This window comes from Medicago sativa, chromosome 1, assembly GCF_051527215.1.
Source record: "Medicago sativa cultivar Bolivia chromosome 1, Bolivia_mono, whole genome shotgun sequence".
Classification (NCBI taxonomy): domain Eukaryota; kingdom Viridiplantae; phylum Streptophyta; class Magnoliopsida; order Fabales; family Fabaceae; genus Medicago; species Medicago sativa.
The window spans coordinates 75,916,671-75,940,220 of record NC_140749.1 but is presented as its reverse complement, the minus strand read 5'-3'; the positions used below and the strand labels follow the sequence as shown (position 1 = coordinate 75,940,220).

Here is a 23,550-nt window from a genome sequence, read left to right as displayed (position 1 = left end):
TTGTTTTGGGGTTCCACTTTGGTGCCATTAATGGCACCAATGGCACCATCCAATTCCATCTCCACCACACACACACATCACACACACATCCCCACGCGGACCCACACACATCAACGGCCAGGATCTCTGCTATGGCACCAATGACACCATTTCTAAGTCACTGAAGTATTTCCCATTGTTTTGCAAATTGCATTCCTCTTTCCTTTGTCTAATGCCACGTAATGCTTCTTTGGCAGTTATATGGACAACAAGAAATGATGCAGTGTGGAACGATATTCGTCAACAGATTGTATATGTGGGGCGTAAAGCGTTAGATGGATGGGAGCAGTGGAATGATGTGAGGGTTCAGACCAACAGTCCACTCAATGGGAGGGTTACTAGCGAGCAGCGCAACATGGGAAATACCAGCATGTGGATGGCTTTAAGTGCAATGTGGATGTGGCTTTCCAACCGGCAAACAAGTCCACTTTTTTTGGATGTTGCGTTCGTGATTCAGGTGGTCGGTTCATGACGGCTCAGATGCAACAGGGACATGGTTATATGTCGGTGTTTGAAGGCGAGGCTTCATCTCTTTTTGAAACAATCCGCTTCACTCGTACCAAATGGCGTGAACGTGTGATTTTTGAAAGAGACTCTCAAACGTTGGTGGCATCTCTAAAGGAGAAGCATCATGGAACTTCTGAATTTTCTGTTATTGTTTCTAATATTATTTTTTAAGTTATCTTTACATTCCAACTACGAGATGAAGTTTATTAAGCGACAAACAAACATGGTTACTCATACCTTAGCACAGATGACATGTTCTTATGCTAGTCACCGTATTTTTGAGATTTCTCCGATTTGTATTGAACATTTGTGATTGATAATATCAGTAAAGTTTGTTTCGTTCAGAAAAAAAAAGTTTGACTTTTTTTTTCCGTAAAATGTTTGAAAGAAAGATACATTAACATCTGCATATCATAATTGTTCTTAACACGCATATCATAATTGCTCTCCAAGTATAGATGATTAGGGGTGTACATGGGTTGGGTCAACCCAAAAAACATGGTCAAACCCACTCAAAAAAACCAAAAAAAGTGGGTTGGGTTGGGTAATTTGATGAATATGGTTTTAAAAATGAAATACCCATAAAAAATAACGGGTTTCGGTTAAAACCACACCCAAATCCAATAATCCCACTTATCCAATAATGCAAATATTTTTATTTTTATTAAGAAGAAGAATACAAAATATCTTGGTCATTTTGTAAAAAAAAAACTATGTTGGTCAGAAATCAAGTTTAATTTCCCATATTGACACAACATTTCATATTGAAAATAAAACATATGCTAGAGTTACAAATTCGAATGTTGCACTTTTTGGTTATTTTGATGCTAGTGGAATTTTATGTCATGCAACTTTAATTTGTTGCAAGTATTTTATGATGAAATTTATCATTTGATCTTATCATTTATTATTTTTATATGTTAAAATATATTGTGAAAATAAGTTACACAATTTTTTTTTCAAAAATAAATAAGTTGGGTATTTTATATGAAAAAAATATGAGGAATCATGATTTAACCATTTAATATTAACAAAAAAACAAAAAAATAATTTGGGTAACCCTATGCCCCACCCAAACTGAAAATTAGTGGGTTTATCCAAACCAGCCAAATAATATAACGGATGGTTATTTTACATTACCCAAACCGAAATACTCTATATAGTTTAGGTCTTGAGTTTGGCCAAATCCAACCCAAACCAACTCACGTACACCCCTAGATGATCAACATGGTATATTCCTTCTCATTCAAAAAAATATATATGGTATATTTTTTCAAAACAAACAAAAAACATGGTAATACATTTTTAGATATATGGATTGTTGGAACGATGCAATGGCTGAGAATAACTCTATGAATGAAATCCTTATGTAATATTATAAGAAATTTTTTCTCTTGTCTTTTTTTTTTCTTTCAAAAACTCGGTATTTGATCTAAAAACCGACTAATCTGAAGGTCTACTTTTCTTATCTTTTTTAGTCTACTAGGTTAGATTTATGTCCCCTAAATCTTTTGTTTTTATTTTTCCATAAATGAATTTCTAACTTATATAAAAAGCATTTTATATTTTTCATTTTTAACACCATAAATAAATCAATATTCCATAATTAATCTTTCACGTCATTCTACATTTTATTCACAAATGAAATTATTGAATCATTTTTGTGGGTGGCAACATTTTTTTTAATAAGAAAAATTTAATTATTCAACAAAAGTTGCAATTCAACTACAATACTTTTGGTTCAAGCATTCCTTGAAGCGTGTGACTTTCCTGTTCTGATGAACCTTTTAGATATCCAATCAATATAAGAAGGATTAATTAAGCTTTTAGTCCCTATAAATAATCACAGTTTTGTTTTTAGTCCCTACAAAATAAAATCACACTTTTTAGTCCCTGTGACATTTTTCTTAAGCATTTTAGGGACTAAAAATGTTGATGGAAAAATTTTATAGGGACTAAAAATGCTGTTGAAAAATTTTATAGGGACTAAAAATGTTGATGGAAAATTTTATATGGACTAAAAAGTGTGATTTTATTTTGTAGGGACTAAAAACAAAATTCTGAATATTTATAGGGACCATTTACTTAATTAACCCATATAAGAAATTTATCAAGTCAACGGTAATTACTCCATCTATCGCACAACATATGACATTTTATCAAAAAAACTGTTGTATTTTATACGTCGTTTTACAAATATCAATACAATTTTAATGTTTGTGTTCATCCAAAAATATTTGGATGAGATAGTAAAAAATCTCTTCCAGCTTAACTAGAGGTCATGAGTTAAATCAGCTCTGAAAATACAGCAGTGTTAAATTTCTTCATATACAGCAGTGTTAAATTTCTTCATTCACTGTCCTTTTGTGTTGGGTTCTTAATTGGTGTTGTTGTTCCCTCTTAAGTTGCTTTGTGGATGCTCTTTATCTTTTTCGTATTTTTCTGGGGTGTTGTATTTTTGTTTGATATTGGTGATGCTAGGGTTTTTTTTTTTTTTTTTTTATCTTCTGAGTTCCTTTTTATTGTTGGTGTTGAACATTTGTTCTTTTTTCATTTATAAATCATTAAAAAAGTGTTAATTATTTTGAGGAATTTGTAATTTATTGTGGTCTTACCAACTCGAAAATTTAGTCTCTACAATTTATCACTGGGAATAACAGTTCAAAACTTTCTTTTTTTTCTTTTCAATTCTTTAATTTTTATTTTTCATGCTAATTATGAATGATAATTCTATAGTTACTCATAATTTCTCTTCACCATACAAATTTAACTACTTGTATTGATCTATATGAAATTGTTTAAATAACTTCAATATGCTACGGAGTGACAACTCTAGCTTCGTTAACTATGAACTTTGAAGGAGTATTTATTGAACTAAGAGCATAAACGAAAGTTAATTAGTTGAAGAAAATTATAGAGGATGCGATGCTAATTAAAGTACTACAATAGCATACTGCATAGTGCACAAACATAGATCATATGATTAAATTAAACTAGAAATCTACATGTTGCTCATATTGGCAACTAATAAGTTAGGGAAAGACATCATGAAAAGGATCCATTACAAATTTCTTGATGCATGTAGCAACAATTTCAAAGTGAGAGCTTCAAGTTAATACCTTTTTCCGTGTCATCTTCCTCAAGAATATTAGCACAGTTAATATTATTGTTCTTAGATGCACCACCCTCTTCAGCGAAATCTTCAAGTTTAAACGTTGGCTTCCAAACACCAACAACTCTATTTTCTTCCTTAATATTTTCACTCATTTTGTTCTTCCAACGCTCACGTGTCTCACGCATGCTTCTCACTAGAGCAAAAAATGTCTCTATTTTCTCTTCCTCTTCTTTTTGTTTTTCTTCATCTAATTCTTCGTTGCAGATTTTCCTTTTCTTGCTAGCACTGATCTCCATGTTAAAAAAAAATGTATATATTGAGAATAAAATAAAAATGATAGCTGACAAGGGGAAGTGTGAAGGAAAGGGAGATACCAAGAGCACGTAGTTTCTTGGTTGCTTCTTCGTTGTTTCTAAACTTTGTGATGAATATAAGGACATAATTCATGGCGTTTCATCATGACAAGTTTTGGCCATTGTCATTAATTAATTACGTAAATTAAAGGAATCTAACTAAATGACCAATATGCCACACAAATACTTTTGTTGGATCGGACAACAAGTCAATGTAAGTCTTGCAAACACGTACATTTTTTTATGCATAGCTTCTTTGAAATAGAGGCACATTCTACCAAAAAAAAAAGGTGATAAAGTATATTTTATTATTGAAAAGTCTAAAAAGCTAATTATTGCTGACACTATTATAGTACAAACAAAAATGCGAAGATATTTAAAAGAGAAAAATTAGATGAAACATTCTTTCCAAAAAAAAAAAAAAAAAAGATGATGAAACATGTACTAGAAATAAAAGAAATGCATACAATAATGAGTCATGAGTGTGAAAATTGAGTTGGGCGGATAGAACCGACCTAACATACTGAACAAATTCTCCGATAGAGGTTAGTCATTGCAGTTCAAATTTTGTACTTATAACATATATAATAACTTAAAAATGTATATAAAATTATGTGACATATCATTACAATATATTAGATTTACATATTAAAATATACACCAAATTATCATTTAATATATGGTTGTTGGTTTGTTTGAAAAAAACATTAATTATGATATCACAAGTCGGTTTTATGGTGTTGTCGAGATTCAACCACAATTTTTAAGAGTATATTTATATAATATAATAATATAATTTGGTAATTTTTAAGAGTATATTTATATAATATAATAATGTAATTTGGTAATTAGATTTCTCGTGTGTGTCACAAAAGAAGATATAATTTCAATTAGTAATTTTTGAGCAAAATATTATACTTGTCTATGTTAATCTTGTTGTGAAGTTAGTCACACAGACGCACACTGAACTAGTATAATTCGATTCGAGTTCTAAAGCAATGGACGAGAGGAAAAAACAAAACTCATTGAGGCGATTAAGTAATGGAATAATATGTTTCGTCATTGCACCTATAGGCTGACGTCGCATTATTACGCATCAACTATATCATGCTGCTTTTCATTATTCTTATTCTTATTTACACAAGGGTCGTCATCATCACCAAAAAAAAAGGGGGTCATCATATGCTAACTAGTCTCTCGTAGCATTCTTTACTTTACTCAAACACCCCTTAAATCGGTTTAACTTTTAAGTAAAAAATTATATAATTATTATATTTGGCAAATGTTAACTTGTGCCCTCAACGACACATGTTAAGGAACTAATTATAAAAATAAACGTATAAAAAATCATGTATTTGACTTTTTAAAAATTAAAATATTATGTTTTCCAATATAAAATTACTCTTTTAAATTCCTTAACATGTGCCTCTAGGACACAAGTTAATATGACCCTCATTATTTTTACAGATTTATATTTTTAAGATCCAATCTTTTATAATAAATTCTTTAAACAACCTTCCTTCAAACAATTCTTTAAACAACGTCTTAGACATTTTTTAGCATGACGCAAAAAATAATATAAAATTTGTATTGAAGAAATATTTTTTACTTTTTTTTAAAGTTTGATTAGACAAGCTTCAATGTAGTATATTTTTACTTTTAGTGTATTTATTTTTTGAACTAGTGTTCCAAAAAAGTTTGTTGGCATTTTCCTATATACAGTTCTATAAAAAAACAAAAAGGCTTGACTTGAAATTTCACTTTACCCAAGTCAATAGAAAAATAAGAGTGAACAGAAACTCTTAATTTTTTATCGAAGTAACGAAGTTACTCTTGCATGCTACAAGACTAAATGTATAGTACATTTAAACACACATATAAAATAATGAATATAAATAATAGCAAATTCAATTATTATTAAAAAAAAAATTTCTTTCGTCCATATAATTAAAGGGAAATGTTAACCGGTGCCTCCGGGGCACTGGTTAAGGAATTATAAAAGGAAATTTTGTTTTGAAAATTGAGTATTCTACTTTTTGAAAGTTAAAAAATTGTTATTTTCAATGTAAACTTGACTTTTCTTTCTACCTTTGATTCCTTAACAAGTGTCCCGGGACACTGGTTAACAAGACCCTTAATTAAATAATATTACACATTTAGTCTTGTGACTATGCACACTAACTTCAGATAGAAGGGTATATATCGGCTCTATTTGGTAAAAATAGCGGATAGCTAATAGTTGATAGCTGATGACTGATAGCTGATAAGCTAATTGATGTGTTTGGTAAAATTAGTGGTTCAACTAAGTGATAAATGTAAAATGCCATAAAAGGACATTTTAATTCATAATAAAATGTATATAAATTACTATTTAAGTATTTAGTAATTTATTTATTTTTTAAAAGTAATTTAAATTTATTAATTTAATATATCACTTATATTATTAAATTAATTTTTATTTACTAAATTTTATTTTGTAATTATTTTTTTGTTTGTACTTTATATTATAATATCTATTTTTTTTAGAAGATTAATTGTTAAATGTTTTATTAACAGTAATAGATAGATAAAAAAAAATACTTTCAAAAGAGAAAAAAAACTCTTGCAAAAAAAAAATTAATCAAGACACGAATAATATCTCACCGAAGGCATATATATTGTTAAGTGTTAACAATGGAAGGCATATTGGAATGAAATTTTTTTTTTTTTGACACAGAATGAATTTTTTTATTAAAAGTTGCCGTGATGAAGGGGAAAAAAAAAAAAAAAGGCACACAATCAGTGAAATAAAAGCTTGCGCTGTGGACCATTACGTAAAGGCAGTGAAATAAATAATGGAAGGGTAAAAGTGAGTTTTGATTAAAATAATAAGGGCAAAAAGGGAATAAATATAGATAAGCTATAAGCTCAAACGCTACTTGGAATAGCTTCTGAAAAATAGCTTATAAGCTCGTGAAATAAGCTATAAGCTCATGATGTAAAAGCATTACCAAACAGAGCCTTTTTTGTCAGACGAGCTTATAAGCTATAAGTTATAAGCTATAAGCTCATTGAGGTGTCTTACCAAACAGACTCATCAACTATTCAATTATTTAATAACATATAATTTACATATTTAATTACTTTGTATTCCTTTTAAATTTTGAATTGATTTTAGCGATGTAATTGTTTACCGGTGCTTTTGGTAAACAACAAGACTAGTTTTGATTATTATAAGCAGAATCAACCCATAAATCTTAGAACATGTTGTGCAATCTTTTTTCAGAAAGTGTGTGAACGTTTATCATATTCATAGATTGCTTTATGAACAGGACAAAGTTTTGTATGAAAATCATAGTTTTAAAAATCGGACCGGTCAACGAACCGGTAAGGGTAGTGGGTCACTTGGTCATTGGTTGAACCACATGGTCACTGGTTGAACCGCATGAAAGAATCAGATGACTCGGTCATATACTTGGTCTTCATAAAGTTTTTTTATCTTTGTATTAAATATGATGCTCGGACTATACAAAAAAATATTAAATAGGATGACTCGGACTATACAAAAAAATATAACACTAATAAATGATAAAAAAATATTTTCAAATAAATTAAGATGATTTCTCGAATATGTTCTTCAAATTTAAGTCTAGCTACCATGACATTATTATCCTATCAAACACATAAATTAATTCTTATATATATATATATATATATTCATTATGAGTATAATAATAAATTAGAAACACTTTAACAAAAAAAATACAAACACTTACGTTGACAATATATTATGAAGATAAAATTAAAGAGAGAAAGAGAGAACACTAGTTTCTTTTTTCTAGGAAAAAAAATACACGATAGAATGTGAACTGAAGTGAATATTGTTTTTCATTTGATAATTTTAAAGATATGTATAATCATTAACAACCAATAGAATGACACAAACAACTGCTTTGGTGCGGTGGCTTCCATCGTTAAAATGTTGTTCCCATCGTTAAAATGTTGTTCTTGTTCGGCTGCCAAACCTGTGTTCGATCCTTGCCGGCTGCCAAACCTGTGTTCGATCCTTGCCAGGTGCAGATCTCTATTTTTTTAATATATAAAATAGTTGATTTTCCAGAAAACCGGTTCGCCGGTTTTAAGCGAGTTTTTCCGGTTCACGCCGGTTTGATAACATGACCGATCCATTAGGTCAACCGAACCGGTTCGGTTTTCAAAACTATGACTCTTTTCTCTAGACGCCGATAATTCGAGTGCTAGAATTCTATAAGTGATTTATGACCTATTTTTCATATGAAAAACTACTATTTATATTTTTCATATCTATTTTTCATATGAAAAACTACTATTTATACATAGTGAAAATAACTTTAAAATTCTATGTTGTGCCACGCATTGCACTTCCTCCATCGAGAACCGCTTGTCTCCCAAGTCTTCAATAAGAAAACTGCTTGCTTTTGAATTTTGAATTCTTTCCATTCGACAACAACTACTTGGCTTCGACCAAACTTCTCTCTGAATCACATCTTGTCGAGCTTCAAAGCTCTTGAACCCTTCCAGATGCTACCTTCCGAACCATGCCGAAATCTTCATGCTGAAAATAACGACTTTATTTCCTGAAAGAACAAAAGTCAACTCTTTGACTGCATTAAATGAGTCTGTCGAAATTACAGGCTAACATTAATATGATAATCAACAAAACATTACACTATCGAAGAATTTTCTAAATAATCATGTTTGTGTTCATTGGCAGACTAGTTAATACTTGTGTCAACGTAAGGGTTGCGCGATGTTTTTGGGTCGGATAAGACATGTTGGTGCTCATATTTGAATAGATCAGAATGAGTTTATAAATGGACAAACCACCATTTTGGTTCTAAGAAGTGTAACTCATTGTCATTATCAACGACGAAACTAGTTATTTTTTTCACAACGGGGCCAAATCTAAATAAATGAAATAAAAAAAATATTTTAACTGTTTTTCCTATTTCTACTGATTTTTGGTAAATAACTCTTTAAGTGTAACTAAATATATATCGTTGGGTAGCTAATTACAAAATATACAAACTTAGAAGGAGAAAAAAAAAACCACCCTTTTGTCATAATAGTCTCAGACTCACATGAAAACACAAAAAAAATCTCTAACTCTTTATTTCGTTAGTCATTTTTGTCCCTAACATTAGTTTCACCTGTTAACTCTATAAAAAAGTTGATGTGTCACATTTTATGGACAAGTGGCTTGATGACGTGACTTTGGGGACCAAAACGAAAGAAAATGTGTCTTTGTTATTATTTATTTATTATAAATAGAGTTATATTTCATTAACCAAAAACATATATTATAAACTTCCTGGTAACAAGAAACCATATAATCAAAGAATCTCAAGCAAGCCGACAAAAAAAGTATAATTAATGCCTTACAAACTTAATACTAGGTTCTTTAAATTCTTATATTGCAACCCTCTAATGTAGACAATCATTTTTATCTGGCTACGGAGCTCGTATACTAACTGATGCAAGTTCCAAAACCTTCTACTATTTCTCTCCTTCCATATCAAATATTGAGTCACACTTACAACCATTCTACTTAATTAATGCATACCGTTGTTCATGTTGTATTGTCTCCAGGAGACATTGCATCACTGACGGCCAATTACTAATATTAATGCTTATGTTACTCCATTGCATGATACATGTCCAAACAACATCAGAATACCCGCACTTGAAGAAAAGGTGAGAATGGGTTTCCTTCTCCTTTTTACCCAAAATATACAATTGGTCTCATTGTATACCAACTTTGTTCAACCTGTCACAAGTTGGCAATCTGACAAGAATAGCGAACCAATTAACAAACATTTTGGAGGGGCAGAGTTATTGCAAATCAATTTTCTTCAATTAACTTTTGCAAACTCAACTCTTAGGATATTACTTATTTTCTTAATAGAAAAGTTTGATTGTTTGAAGAACATTATCATAGGTACTTGCAAAATTCTTAGTTACATCAAAGACATTTTTTACTACCCATGATGCTTGTGGAGGAACTTCGATAAGTAGCATGTTTCTCCCTTTTATGTAGTATTTATGAATGCATTTTACCCAAAAACATCCTTCGTGTTAGCCAAGTTCTAGAATTGTTTATTGAGAGCAACTTGGTTCAAGCATTTCAAATCAATGACATTCCACCCACCAACTGTCTTAGGTAAACAAATATATTCTTAAGCGACAAGAGCTCTTTTGGAATCATCAGACCTACCAAACCAGAGAAACATTCTACTAACAATTTGAATTAATTTGAGCACTTTCTTAGGAAGAGCAAATACTTGACTTCAATAAGTTTTCACACCAATCTACATTAACTTAATGAGTTGTATAATCTATCAACATAAAATAACAACATAGACAACGATTTTCAATCCTACTAATTATTTTCTTCACCAAAGGTTGGCAATACATAACAGTCATATTTTTTGGAGGATAAAGGTACGCTCAAGGTATCTAAAAGGGAGCTCTCCGTTGACAAGATTAAATTTAGTTAGAAGTTCCTCTTATACACTCAGTTCTACATCACCAAAGTAGATTGAGCTTTTAGCTTGATGATTTAAAATCCCCAATATTAACAAAGAAATAGAAACCCTAATTTCTTCTTGTTCTGTCTCTTTTAATTGTTGCCAAATGCCAACTAAAAAAGCAACATTATCGATGAATGCTCTTTTATTTTTAGTCATATTTTTAAAATCTTATGATTACATATGAATGCTCATATCTTTTAATTCAACTGAGAAAAGGGGGGCGATGGAAGAGAACATTAAACTGAAAATCAACATGAAAATATAATTACTAAAAAATCTAAACTTTCAAGTTTAACTATTTTCTAGTGGTCAATCAAGTATGAATTCGGTCATTAATTTGATTTTGAAATTTCTAATTTAGTGCTTTATTTCATTGTGTATTTGTGTTATTTTTAAAATTTATTTGGTGGTGATTCCCAAATTTGAAGGTGAGAAAAACACAAGAAAATGAGGTCATAATGTTCACGTCAATGTCAAATTTTAATTCTATATTCCTTCACACTTGAACAAACTTTAGAGCACCTAATTGTTCTTTTATACATTGTTATCTTCAAAACTTTATCGACATTGTTCTAAAATCCATCTTGGTTCAACAAAATTATGATATGTATATGTGTTCTCTAGGACAGTAACAACTCTTCGTCTCTTCCACATGAAATGAGTTTACATATTGTTGTAGTTATTTCAACCCTCCAACAAAAGTAAGTAATAATTTTTGAGGTTGTCTTTATTAACTTCGCGCTTTTGTTTTTCTTTTTAAAAAGTTGAACTTTGGCTGTTATACTACCGTCTCTCCAGCGAGTTCATGGTAGTTATTGGAGAAGTTGGGGATTTTTTTGAAAGGTCTCTCAAGGTTCAAGTTATGACAAGAAGATGATTGAAGCGAATGAGAAGCTAACCAATCTTAAAATTTGTTACAAAAATTGTCATATGATCTGAATGTTTCTTTTTCAGTTAGCATTTGTGTTGAGGATTCGATGAGAAAACTCACACCAATAACAACTTGATGTGTGGAGCAAGAGATAATTAAGCAACCAAAATCAAAGTGTATGGAACAATTAACACAAGCCAAAAGTAGAAAACAACAGCGAAAGAAAAGGAAGAGAGAACACAAAGAATTTGTTGACCCAGTTCGGTCCAAATTGACCTAGTCTGGGGGAGAGAGCAGCCCTCCGTTCCACTATATGATGAGTAGCGTTACAAAGAGATGGATTACAAGAATAAGTCTCCCGCCTAATTCTACCCAAATCCCAGCCTCTTCCCGTAACCAAGAGACTCAATCCTAATAGTGTTTCCCAAGGTGAATCAACCCACAAACCCTAGTTTTGTTGCCAAGAGACAAACTCTATACAAACCCTAGTTTTGTTGTTGCCTTTCTAAACCCTTGTTTCAGCCCCTCTATCTCTCTTAAAATAGTCTGATACAAGGCCTATATTTATAGTAAAAGTTTTGCTTAAAATTTGGAACAAATCTGCACTGAAAATACGTTTTCTTTATTTCCTTCAGTGTACCATCGTGCCACGTTACGATTCCATCGTGGCACGATTTTTCCAGTGCTTGCATCAGGATCTGCTTTCAACCCATCGTGGCACGTTGCTCTCCATCGTGGCACGTTGCTTCTGATCGTGGCACGTTGCTCCTGATTTCTGAACCTGATTTTAAGTTAACTCTTACAATTCTCCACCTTGACTTCAAATCAGTGATGATACCAAACCATCAACCACCTTGCTGCTCTTTCCCTTGTTCCCACTACACCAAGTAGCTCCACAAGTTTACACCCTAACTTCTTCAATCATCGGAATGCCTTCCGCCCCTTTGAAGATCCTTGTGTCCAAACTACTCAAGGAATTTTAGGTAGTTCCACAAGTACACACCTTAACCTCTTCAGCCATCGGAATGTCTTCCGCCTTCTCGAAGATCCTTGTATCCAAACTACACTAGGAATTTCAGGTAGTTCTACAAGACTACACCATACCTCTTCAATATGAGACATCTCCCGCTTCCTTGAAGATCACCTTGCATCCAATCACCCTTGGACTTTTAGGGTAATTCCACAAGCCGTGCTATACATTCTTCAACCTCCGGAATGCCTTCCGTCTTCATGAAGAAATCCCTTGCTCACCACTAGAGCATAGCACCCAAGGTCCTCCATAGTCGTACCACTCCCGGTGTGTTCAACTCCACCTAAAGCTGAGCTTTCAACCTCTCAACTAGCAAATGAGTACATCCCACTATGTCTTCAACCTTGAACCTCCACCTCAACCGGTAGATCATGAGTATTCTTACCACCGCCTCTCCAGGCTGATGTTGAGTGTTTAACGTCTCTCCAGACGACCACCGCTCTACCAGGCATCACCCCCAAGGTGAGAAACATCACCTTTATCCTCCAAACAGCACACCATCAAAGCACCTGCATCCTCATAACCCTCAGAGACAATTTGTACGGAATTACCATTAATCTCCGGACAATCCTTCTTGAAGTGACCCATCTTGTTACACTTAAAGCATTTAAACTTTGTCTTGTTACTACTCTTTCCCTGGTTACCTCTACCTCCACCATTCCCTCTTGAAACACTTAGGCCTTCCCCGTTTTCATCAACTCGCAAGTCCTTCGACTTAGTCAACTCCTTGGTTCTCAAAGCTGCTTGAACTTCTTCCAAGGTAACAGTGCCTTCTTTTCCATAGAGCATGGTATCTTTAAACGATTCAAAAGATCTAGGTAGAGCACACAACAAGAGTATAGCTTTATCTTCATCCTCAAGATTCACCTCAATATTCTCCAAGTCATCAAGGATTTTGTTGAACTCCGTAAGTTGCTCCATGATGGCCTTTGACTCCACCATCTTGAATGAGTAGAGTTGTTGCTTTAGGAATTGCCAATGAGCCAAAGACTTTGTCATATACAAAGATTCCAACTTTGCCCACATCGATGCCGCGGTTGGTTCCTTTGCTACTTCTCTCAAAACTTTATCTCCGAGGCACAAGACAATGGCACTCCTGGCCTTGTCCACCATCTCGGTCTTCTCCGCTCGTGTCATGGTGACCGGTAACGAACCTTCACCCTTCAAAGCTTTCTCACACTTTTGCTGTATCAACACCGCTTCCATCTTTACTTTCCATAACCCAAAATCGTTATCTCCGGTAAACTTCTCAATATCCCACTTCGAACCCATGGTACTTGATTATCCTTTGACCCTTGCCCCACGGTGGGCGCCAACTGTTGAGGATTCGATGAGAAAACTCACACCAATAACAACTTGATGTGTGGAGCAAGAGATAATTAAGCAACCAAAATCAAAGTGTATGGAACAATTAACACAAACCAAAAGTAGAAAACAACAGCGAAAGAAAAGGAAGAGAGAACACAAAGAATTTGTTGACCCAGTTCGGTCCAAATTGACCTAGTCTGGGGGAGAGAGCAGCCCTCCGTTCCACTATATGATGAGTAGCGTTACAAAGAGATGGATTACAAGAATAAGTCTCCCGCCTAATTCTACCCAAATCCCAGCCTCTTCCCGTAACCAAGAGACTCAATCCTAATAGTGTTTCCCAAGGTGAATCAACCCACAAACCCTAGTTTTGTTGCCAAGAGACAAACTCTATACAAACCCTAGTTTTGTTGTTGCCTTTCTAAACCCTTGTTTCAGCCCCTCTATCTCTCTTAAAATAGTCTGATACAAGGCCTATATTTATAGTAAAAGTTTTGCTTAAAATTTGGAACAAATCTGCACTGAAAATACGTTTTCTTTATTTCCTTCAGCGTACCATCGTGCCACGTTACGATTCCATCGTGGCACGATTTTTCCAGTGCTTGCATCAGGATCTGCTTTCAACCCATCGTGGCACGTTGCTCTCCATCGTGGCACGTTGCTTCTGATCGTGGCACGTTGCTCCTGATTTCTGAACCTGATTTTAAGTTAACTCTTACAATTTGAGATAAAACAGACTAGAAGAAACAAGTTAAGGTTCTCTTTTCGGATTTGTGGATTTTAAAATAACATAGGCACCTTTCTTTTCTTTTAGTTTGGTCCCCGAAGACACATAATCAAGCCATTTGTCATAAAAAGTGACATATCACTTTTTTTTTACATAGTTAGAGCCGAAACTAACATTAGAGACCAAAATAACTAACAAGAGAAGAGTCGGGGATTATGTTGTGTTTTCGTGCATGTCAAAGACTACAATGACAACGAGTTACACTTCTAAGCAACAAAATAGTGGCTTGCCCGTTTATGAATATAATACACAAATATTAATGGTTTAAAGAATCTTCTTTTTCTTCAATACATGTGGATAGAATTTTTTAACTATTTTTGCATCATAATAGATATAGGACTAACAAAAAACTTAGTATGATACCTAAAATTCTAGTTTGCAATAATGCGTACATCAATTACACTAATATAAATGTAGTAGAAATCATAGGAAAAAAAATTACTAGTCCACTACACTTATTCTAAACCGAATTATAAACCAATTAGAGTCTAAAGCCACCACTCTAATTCTTCTATTATTTAATTATGAAGTTTAATGTATACCAAAAATACAATCTTACCATGTTATACCCTAATTTTGGACCTAAAAATACTAGCTCAATTCTTCTTTTCTTGCATTTCAAGTCATTTGAACTGTCTCTGATCAATTACATTTTTCTCTACATTTTATTTCAATATTACTTGCAAAATTCATAAAAAAGGGTATTTTAGTCATTTCCTGTATCCAAACTCATTTTTAGTCCTTGAAAATTGTTTGAGTCCTTTCAAATAGTTTGAGTAAGTCTTTGTTTCCATTCTATGTCAAAATCCATTTAAAAAATTGCATTTGAAGTCATTTTGAGTCAGTTTAGCCCCTAGGGGCATTTTAGTCTTTTCATGTGTTAAAGCTCTGTTTAATTTCTAAAAAAAATGTCTCTGAGTCTTTTCAATTGGTTTGAATAAACTCCTGCCTTGATTCTCTGTTAAAAACCACTGTTAAATTGCATCTGAGTCATTTTTAGTCGTTTTAGTCCCTAGGGGGGGCATTTTGGTCATTTCACATGAAATTTTGGCAGAGAGAGGTTACTTTAAAGTACCTCATTTAAGTAGTTGGTTCGTTTTAGTCCATTTTGTGTCTTTTATTGGTTTCACTTTACGTTTTTTTCCATTTACCAAATTTTAATTCAATTTTATTTTAAAATTTTCATTTTAGTCCTAAAAACCCTAAAAAATTTGCACTTTAGTCCTTCAATTTCTAACATTTGCATTTTAGTCCTTATTATTTTTTTCTTAGTCCTTTAATTTTTAATAATTACAGAACAGTCCCCATTGGTGCCAAGTTTTGTTTTTAGTCCTTTTTTAGATTGCAGAGTGGTCCTTTTATTTCTCAAAATTGCAAAAAGGTCCCAAAGTCCAAAAATCAGTCCAGGCCGAATCAGTTAAGGTCCAGGACACATGTCACCATTCCAGTGGGTCTCAAGTACACACGGCAGGTTATAAATAGTGCACAGTGTCAGAATTGGCCACAGAATCAACGCCACATCACAAACACAAATCCAGTTTCTCTCTCAGCAAAATCAAGATCAAACCCAGAAATTTCACAAGAACACAATGAAGGTTTGAAGAATCTTCAAACCCTAACCGTTTTCCAAATACACAATCCAACACAAATTCGTACCAAATTCATCATCAAATACACAATCCAACACAAATTCGTACCAAATTCATCATCAAATACACAGTTCAACAACAAATTCCACAAAAAAACGAATCAAACAGCTTCAATTTCTCAATTGGTTGAGAATCATTTCGATTCTCGGATATCTTCAACGAAGATTTCATCATCGAATCGTTGTCCTCTCCCTGCAATTCAAACCCTAAGGTGATTGATGAGTCATAGATAGTATTAATTATTGCCTTATTTAGTTTAGTTTTATTTTAGATTTGATTTAGTTTTATTGCATTTTATTTTATATTAGAATATTTTACTTCAAATTATGTTTTATTTTATTTTAGGAATAAATATATGGTGGAAGGTGTCTTGGAGCAAAAGAAAGAGGACTGGAGCAAATACAGCACAAGAATACGAAGATACGGGACAAAAATATGTTCCCACCAAGTCAGAAGCTTGGCACGGCCAGTGCCAACATGTGGCACGGCCGTGCCACCTCCAGAAGCCACTTTTGCTGCTTTTTCTTCAAGGCCAAGTTACCCTGTTGCAGCTTTACTGTTTTACCCTTTTAGTTGCTTAGTTTCTAAGTCGATTGTAAAGCTATAAATAGAGTAGCTCTCCACCATGAACAATCATGCTTTACTTTGTTTATTTCAATTGCTATTTTAATAAAAGTCTTTATTTTCCCTTTTACTTTCCTTGCAATTTATTTTACCGTATTTCTCTCTTCTTCCTCCATGTCTACGATGAACATGAGTGAGTAGACTTCTTAGTCTTAGGATTATTGGGGAGTCTAATGACTCAATCCTAAACAAAACATGTCTAAACCCTAATTTCTATGTAACCCTAATTTCTAATCTAGATTCACCGTCTTAACGTGGATTAACAATTATCAAACTGTGGAAGCGAAAGCGGAGGGTTTGATAATCGTTAATCCATCATCCCAAACATCAATTCATAAAGCGAGAGCGGAGCTTTGATGTTGGAACAAGTGAATCTAGACAATAGTTGCAAAACAGTGAAATAGTCTTTGCAACTATTGAGACAAAGAGTAGTTTCAATCCTCTATGCATCTTCTAGTAATCATGTCAGTGAAATAGGCTTGGTTGCTAGAAGTAAACTCTCACCGGACTTTCATCGGAAAGGTGAGGGGCTAAGGGAAACCGGTCTTTAGAAATTAGTGTGTAAACCATGAAATTAGAAGTTTAGGTTTTGTCTAGTGAAGGATTAGTTATTAAGATGAACCAATGATCCTAAGGCCCCTTTATTATTATTGTTTTTACCTTCAGCAATCAAACCCTTTCTAATCAACTTTCTCTCCTCTAATCATTCATTAAAAGTTAATTAAATTGACCAACTCCCTAGCGGAACGATACTCTACTTACTACTATTACTTCGATAGGCCGTGCGCTTGCGGTTTGGCTCTATCAAGTTTTTGGCGCCGCTGCCGGGGAGTTAACTAATTTAATTAGCTTTTTCTTAGTGATTAGAATTATCTCTTCTTCTTTCTCTTTTCTCTTTTTTTTATTTTTAACTTTTTATTTTTCTGTCATTATTAACTTCTTGGGTTCTCAATTTTTTTTATGCGAAAAACCAGAAATCGAGTTGTAATAATCAACGAGATCGAAAGGTATTTGCATAGACGAAAGAGAGACGCACAAAATAACACCGCCATGGCCAATCGCACTCTCAAAGAGTATGCAACGCCGTCTACGGCTGAGCCACAAGCTGTTATCGTGTACCCAACGGTTGAGGATGACAACTTTGAAATCAAGCCTGCCCTACTTAACTTGGTGCAGCAAAACCAATTCTCGGGATCCCCCACTGAGGATCCCAATCTTCACATCTCTGTTTTCCTACGAATTAGTGGAACCATGAAGGAGAACCAAGAAGCCGTAAGACTTCATCTCTTTCCCTTTTCCTTAAGGGATAGAGCTAGCGCTTGGTTCCATTCCCTCGAAGTCGGTTCCATTACTTCATGGGATCAGATGAGGCAAGCATTCCTTGCCCGTTTCTTTCCACCATCTAAAACCGCTAAACTTAGAGACCAAATCACGCGGTTCAATCAAAAAGATGGGGAATCTCTCTATGAGGCGTGGGAGCGTTTCAAGGAAATGCTAAGACTTTGTCCCCACCATGGCCTAGAGAAGTGGCTTATAGTCCACACTTTTTATAATGGCTTGTCTTATACCACTAAGATGTCTGTTGATGCAGCTGCAGGTGGAGCACTTATGAACAAGAATTACACGGAGGCGTATGCCTTGATTGAAGACATGGCTCAGAATCATTACAAATGGACCGACGAGAGAGCCATCTCTAGTTCTTCACCCTCCAAAAAGGAGGCAGGTATACACGAAGTCTCTAACTATGATCACCTTGCTTCTAAAATTGATACACTAACTGAAAAACTTGAAAAATTCAACGTTAGTGCTATCAATTCTGCATCTACTCCTTCTTGTGAAATATGTGGTATAGCTGGTCATGCTGGTGTTGATTGCCAACTAGGTAGTGCTATTAATGGTGTTGAGCAAATGAATTATGCTCAATACAACCAAGGGATGCGACAAAATCAAAATTTTTATAAAAACCAAAATCCCTATGGACAAGTAGCACCACCCGGTTATGCAAACAACCAAAGAATCACTCAAAAATCCAATTTGGAAATTTTGTTGGAAAATTCTATTGCCAACCAAAACAAACAACTTCAAGAACTTAAAAACCAAACTGGATTTCTGAATGATTCTCTTTCCAAGCTCAATACCAAGGTTGATTCTATTGCTACTCACTCTAAAATGCTTGAAACTCAAATCGCCCAAATAGCCCAACAAGTGGCTACATCTTCCCAAACACCGGGAGTCTTTCCTGGTCAAACCGAAGCCAACCCCAAAGCCCAAGTTAATGTCATATCTTTTAGGGGTAGTAAGTTAGGCGAAACTTTTGCTAAGGTTAAAAACATTGGGAAAGAGAATGTCAAGCCCTTAGGTGATAAAGTTGTGATAGAAGAAGCTAAACCACTTGAAGAAAACAAAACTCTATCCCCCTTGAATCCCGAAAAGCTTAAATTAGAGGGTAAATTTGAAAAATTTGTTAACATACTTAGGAAGATTTGCATTAAACTTCCCTTTGCTGAAGCTTTGTCTAGGATGCCTCTATATGCCAAGTTTTTAAAGGAAATTTTTTCAAAGAAAAGGGCTATAGAGCATAATGAGACAATAGCCTTGGCTAAGGAAACTAATGCACTCATCCAAGAAGCACCCCCTAAGCTTAGAGATCCAGGTAGCTTTGCCATACCATGTGAAATTGGGAATGAAACCATAAACAAAGCCTTATGTGACTTAGGAGCTAGTGTTAGTTTGCTGCCTTTGTCTCTTCTTAAAAGGATAGGGATAGGAGAATTGAAACCTACCGAAATGGAACTAAAGATAGCTGATCGTTCTACCATGAAACTTGTAGGATTTGTCGAGGACATACCTGTTAAGATAGAGGGGATATACATCCCCACTGATTTTGTAGTCGTTGACATTGAAGAGGACGACGACGTCCCTATAATCCTAGGTAGACCTTTCCTCGCAAATGCGGGAGCTCTCATTGATGTGAAACTTGGTAGGATAGTCTTTCAAGTGAGTGATCAAATGGTAGGATACGAGTTGGAAAACGTCATGAAAGGTCCCGCTCTTTACTCTTGTTGCATGCTTAACGATCATGTTGTGAAAGAACGTTTTATAGCGTCATCTACACAATATGATATCTTTGATCCATTCTAAGGACTCTTTCTAACCGTCAAGCTAATGACATTAAAAGAGCGCTTCGTGGGAGGCAACCCACGCATTTAATCGCTTTTGTTTTGTTTTTCTTTGTTTTAAGTTGTTTTGTAGGTAATTGTCCAAGTGTGATTCGAAAAAAATCAAGAAATTGAAAAATTCTGAAGCCCCCAGGACCAGAAAGGTGGCACGGCCCGTGCTAGGTATGGCACGGCCGTGCCAAGTTTTTAAAAGAAAAAAGGGCCATTGAAGTCAGAATGTTGGCACGGCCCGTGCCAAGGGTGGCACGGCCGTGCCCGACCTCTACACCACATATATCCACAAATTTCTCTTTCTTCTTCCTCATTCACAAACAACAACCCTCTTTCATCTTTTAAACTTCTAAACCTCCATAACCTTCAAACCTTCAAACCTTCATATCTCCTCCAAAACTCAACCAAATCACTCAATTCTTCCACCCAATCAATTCTAAACCTCATTCCAAACACAAACCACCAATCAAAAACATCTTTCACCCACTCAACCACATAATTCACCAAACCCTTATCTCCATTAACCCTATCCCCAAAACCACCAAAACTTATCTAATCTACACATCTAAAACCATAAACTTCACTCAAACATCAACCCCAATCCAAAACCAACCCTTTCTACTCAAATTCTCATCAAAACCCTAACCTTCACCAAAACCCCAAAGTCAAACCAAGGTCAAAGGTCTAATGGCTTCACGAAGGAGTGGCAAAGAACCGGCAACATCTTCCGGAGGACCACCGTCAAAGAAAAGAGCACCGGCAAAGAATCATGGCATCACTTTCAAGGATAACAACCAAAAAGAAAGGTATAAAATCCTTATCTCTAAACCTTTGCATCCTTGTAGGTACCCTCATCCTCATACTATGACTACTTTAGGGATTAGGGACAATGCTTTTGAATTGCTGAATAGATTAGGGTGGGGTGAGCTGCTTAGTCCTATGAGAGGGTATGAAAATTTTACTTATGAGTTTTTAAGTTCTATACAATTCACGAAAGATAAGTTGAATTTAGATGACCCCGATCATAGAGTCTCCTTCCAGCTTTTGAATATTGATTACGAGATGTCCCTTGAAAACTTTTGCAATGAAATGGGCTTCGCAAATGCGGGGTTCATCCATGACTCTTGGAATCAAGCTCTAAAGCCGGAAGACTATAACCCTGCTAGCTTTTGGACACGCATCACCGGTAGAAACCAATATGTTCCACGATCCAACAAGGCTAGTAACATCCACAACCCAGTTCTTAGGTACCTTCAGAGAATAATGGCTTGTACCATTTGGGGTAGGAAAGAAGTAGGAACATGTAGAACGGATGAAATCTTTATGCTTTGGGCCATGCTTACTAATAATCCCGTGAATACTTGTTTTTACATACTTGACTACCTCGCATCAATAGGAACTAAGCCTAATCTTGTAGCTGACATAGTGGTGGGAGGTGTTATCACGTTCATTGCTAGGAAGTTTGGTGTGAGCGAGGAGGAGGGGATAAATGAAATTCAGGGCAACAATAGGCTTAACATAGAGACATTAATCTCTATGAAATTCATTACACATCATCCACCCATGCAATATGCCCTTAAACTCAATGTGCCTATTCTATTTTTGCTTCCTAACCCATCTCGGACTAACACCGCGGTGGAGGAGAATTGGTTGTATGTTGATAATGACCAGGTACCTGAGCAACATGATGAAGGAGAAGGTGCTAACTTGCACCATGAGGAGGAGCACCATGACCATGATGCCGGAGAACTTACTAATGATGAAAGATGGGCATGGATGCAAACTGAGGTGGAGAGGATAAGCACCGAGCAACAAAGACAAGGTGTAGAACTTTTGGGGCTAAGAAAGGATGTCCAAAGGGGCAACCGCTTATCGGAAGAAAACAATGAAATGCTCCGAAGGATGATGCACCAATTCAATCTCCAAGGTCCTCCTTACGGACCTCAATAAAATGTGAGCTTTCCTCTTCCCTCTCTTCCTTTCTCTTCACTCTTTCTCCTCTTTCTTCTTCTACTCCTTCCTTCTTCTTACTTCTTCTCCTTCTTTTAATTTCTTTTTCTTTTGAATCATTGAGGACAATGCTTCCCCTAAGTGTGGGGGGGGGGGGGGGGGGGGGCCTAATAAAGTGTCTAGAGTCGTAGTGTCCAAACTCCCTTGAACTTTATTCTTTTGTTTTGTTTTTATAGCAAGAGGCATGACTAGTAGCTTGTTTTTAATGTAAATATGGCATGAAAATTTTTGTTTTGTCTCTTCTTTAGGTCGCCTCTTGTACGTGAAAATAGTTTCTTGTGTTTCTTGTGTTCTTGCTATACCCATGTCTTGTTTTAATGTGAAAATTCTCCAATGAGAAAAGCACCCGGTTGCAATCCTTGAGTAAATGTATGAATAGGTATTTTAAGGAACACGTTCTATCTTTAGTGTTAACTTAGACCCTTTAAAGTCTTAAGAGTAAAAGTAGTATAAGTTTGTGTGGGAAATTAATCAATTGTGCCTTATTGTTATATTCTAAATTGTTAAAGTTATAATGGGGCGGGAGAATGGCACCAACATGTGGGGGAAAGGACAATCCCTAACTTCCTAATTGTGGTGGTGACTCCCTAATTTGAACCTAAAGTGAAACAAATTCATCAATGCTAGGGGGAAAGGACAATTACATCCAAAAAGACTTCCTACGCGGAGATGAAACAAACAATAAATTTGCAGCACTACTTAGGGTGATTTTGAATCTAGGGGGAAAGGACAATTACATCCGAGAAGACTCCCTATGAGGATAGATAGCCCCTAAGCATCTGCAGCCCCTTGTGCTTAATTGTTATATCTAATTTAATTTTAACTCGAATTCCCATCACTCTTATATGAAATGAAGAAAGGACTTTTCTCGGTTACTTTAGCACTAAGGATAGAACCTATTCCTCATAATATCTGTCTTATACAGGAGCAAGAAAAGGGTTGGACTGCACACACACACTCACTTGAGACTTGATGTTGGGAAGAATAGGTTCATGAGAAGTATTTGAAATTGTAATTAGTGTACTTGAGGCAAGGCCTTTCTCTAGAGACATTTGTTCTTAATATTGCCATAATCAAATCTTTTGTTACTACTATGTTTGCTGCCTTTTGCTTGAGGACAAGCAAAGATTCAAGTGTGGGGGAGTTTGATGAGTCATAGATAGTATTAATTATTGCCTTATTTAGTTTAGTTTTATTTTAGATTTGATTTAGTTTTATTGCATTTTATTTTATATTAGAATATTTTACTTCAAATTATGTTTTATTTTATTTTAGGAATAAATATATGGTGGAAGGTGTCTTGGAGCAAAAGAAAGAGGACTGGAGCAAATACAGCACAAGAATACGAAGATACGGGACAAAAATATGTTCCCACCAAGTCAGAAGCTTGGCACGGCCGTGCCACCTCCAGAAGCCACTTTTGCTGCTTTTTCTTCAAGGCCAAGTTACCCTGTTGCAGCTTTACTGTTTTACCCTTTTAGTTGCTTAGTTTCTAAGTCGATTGTAAAGCTATAAATAGAGTAGCTCTCCACCATGAAC

At 34.8% G+C, this 23,550-nt stretch overlaps 2 protein-coding genes and 1 non-coding gene across 3 annotated transcripts; 1 reads left to right on the top strand and 2 right to left on the bottom strand.

The window, feature by feature from the left end:
- The first annotated feature begins 211 nt into the window (after positions 1–211).
- On the top strand, positions 212–717 carry LOC146957484 (uncharacterized). Its single transcript, XM_085750602.1, has 2 exons — positions 212–407; positions 497–717. The coding sequence occupies exons 1-2, from the start codon at positions 212–214 to the stop codon at positions 715–717; spliced, it is 417 nt and encodes a 138-aa protein (XP_085606728.1).
- A 2,787-nt stretch (positions 718–3,504) lies between these two features.
- Positions 3,505–4,091, bottom strand: LOC146957483 (uncharacterized). Its single transcript, XM_085736779.1, has one exon. It carries the CDS (start codon positions 3,955–3,957, stop codon positions 3,640–3,642), a length of 318 nt encoding a protein of 105 aa, XP_085592905.1. The 5' UTR covers positions 3,958–4,091; the 3' UTR covers positions 3,505–3,639.
- A 14,153-nt stretch (positions 4,092–18,244) lies between these two features.
- On the bottom strand, positions 18,245–18,351 carry LOC146957482 (small nucleolar RNA R71). The gene has a single exon (XR_015025113.1). It is a non-coding gene; the product is annotated as a small nucleolar RNA R71 (small nucleolar RNA).
- Positions 18,352–23,550: the final 5,199 nt, after the last annotated feature.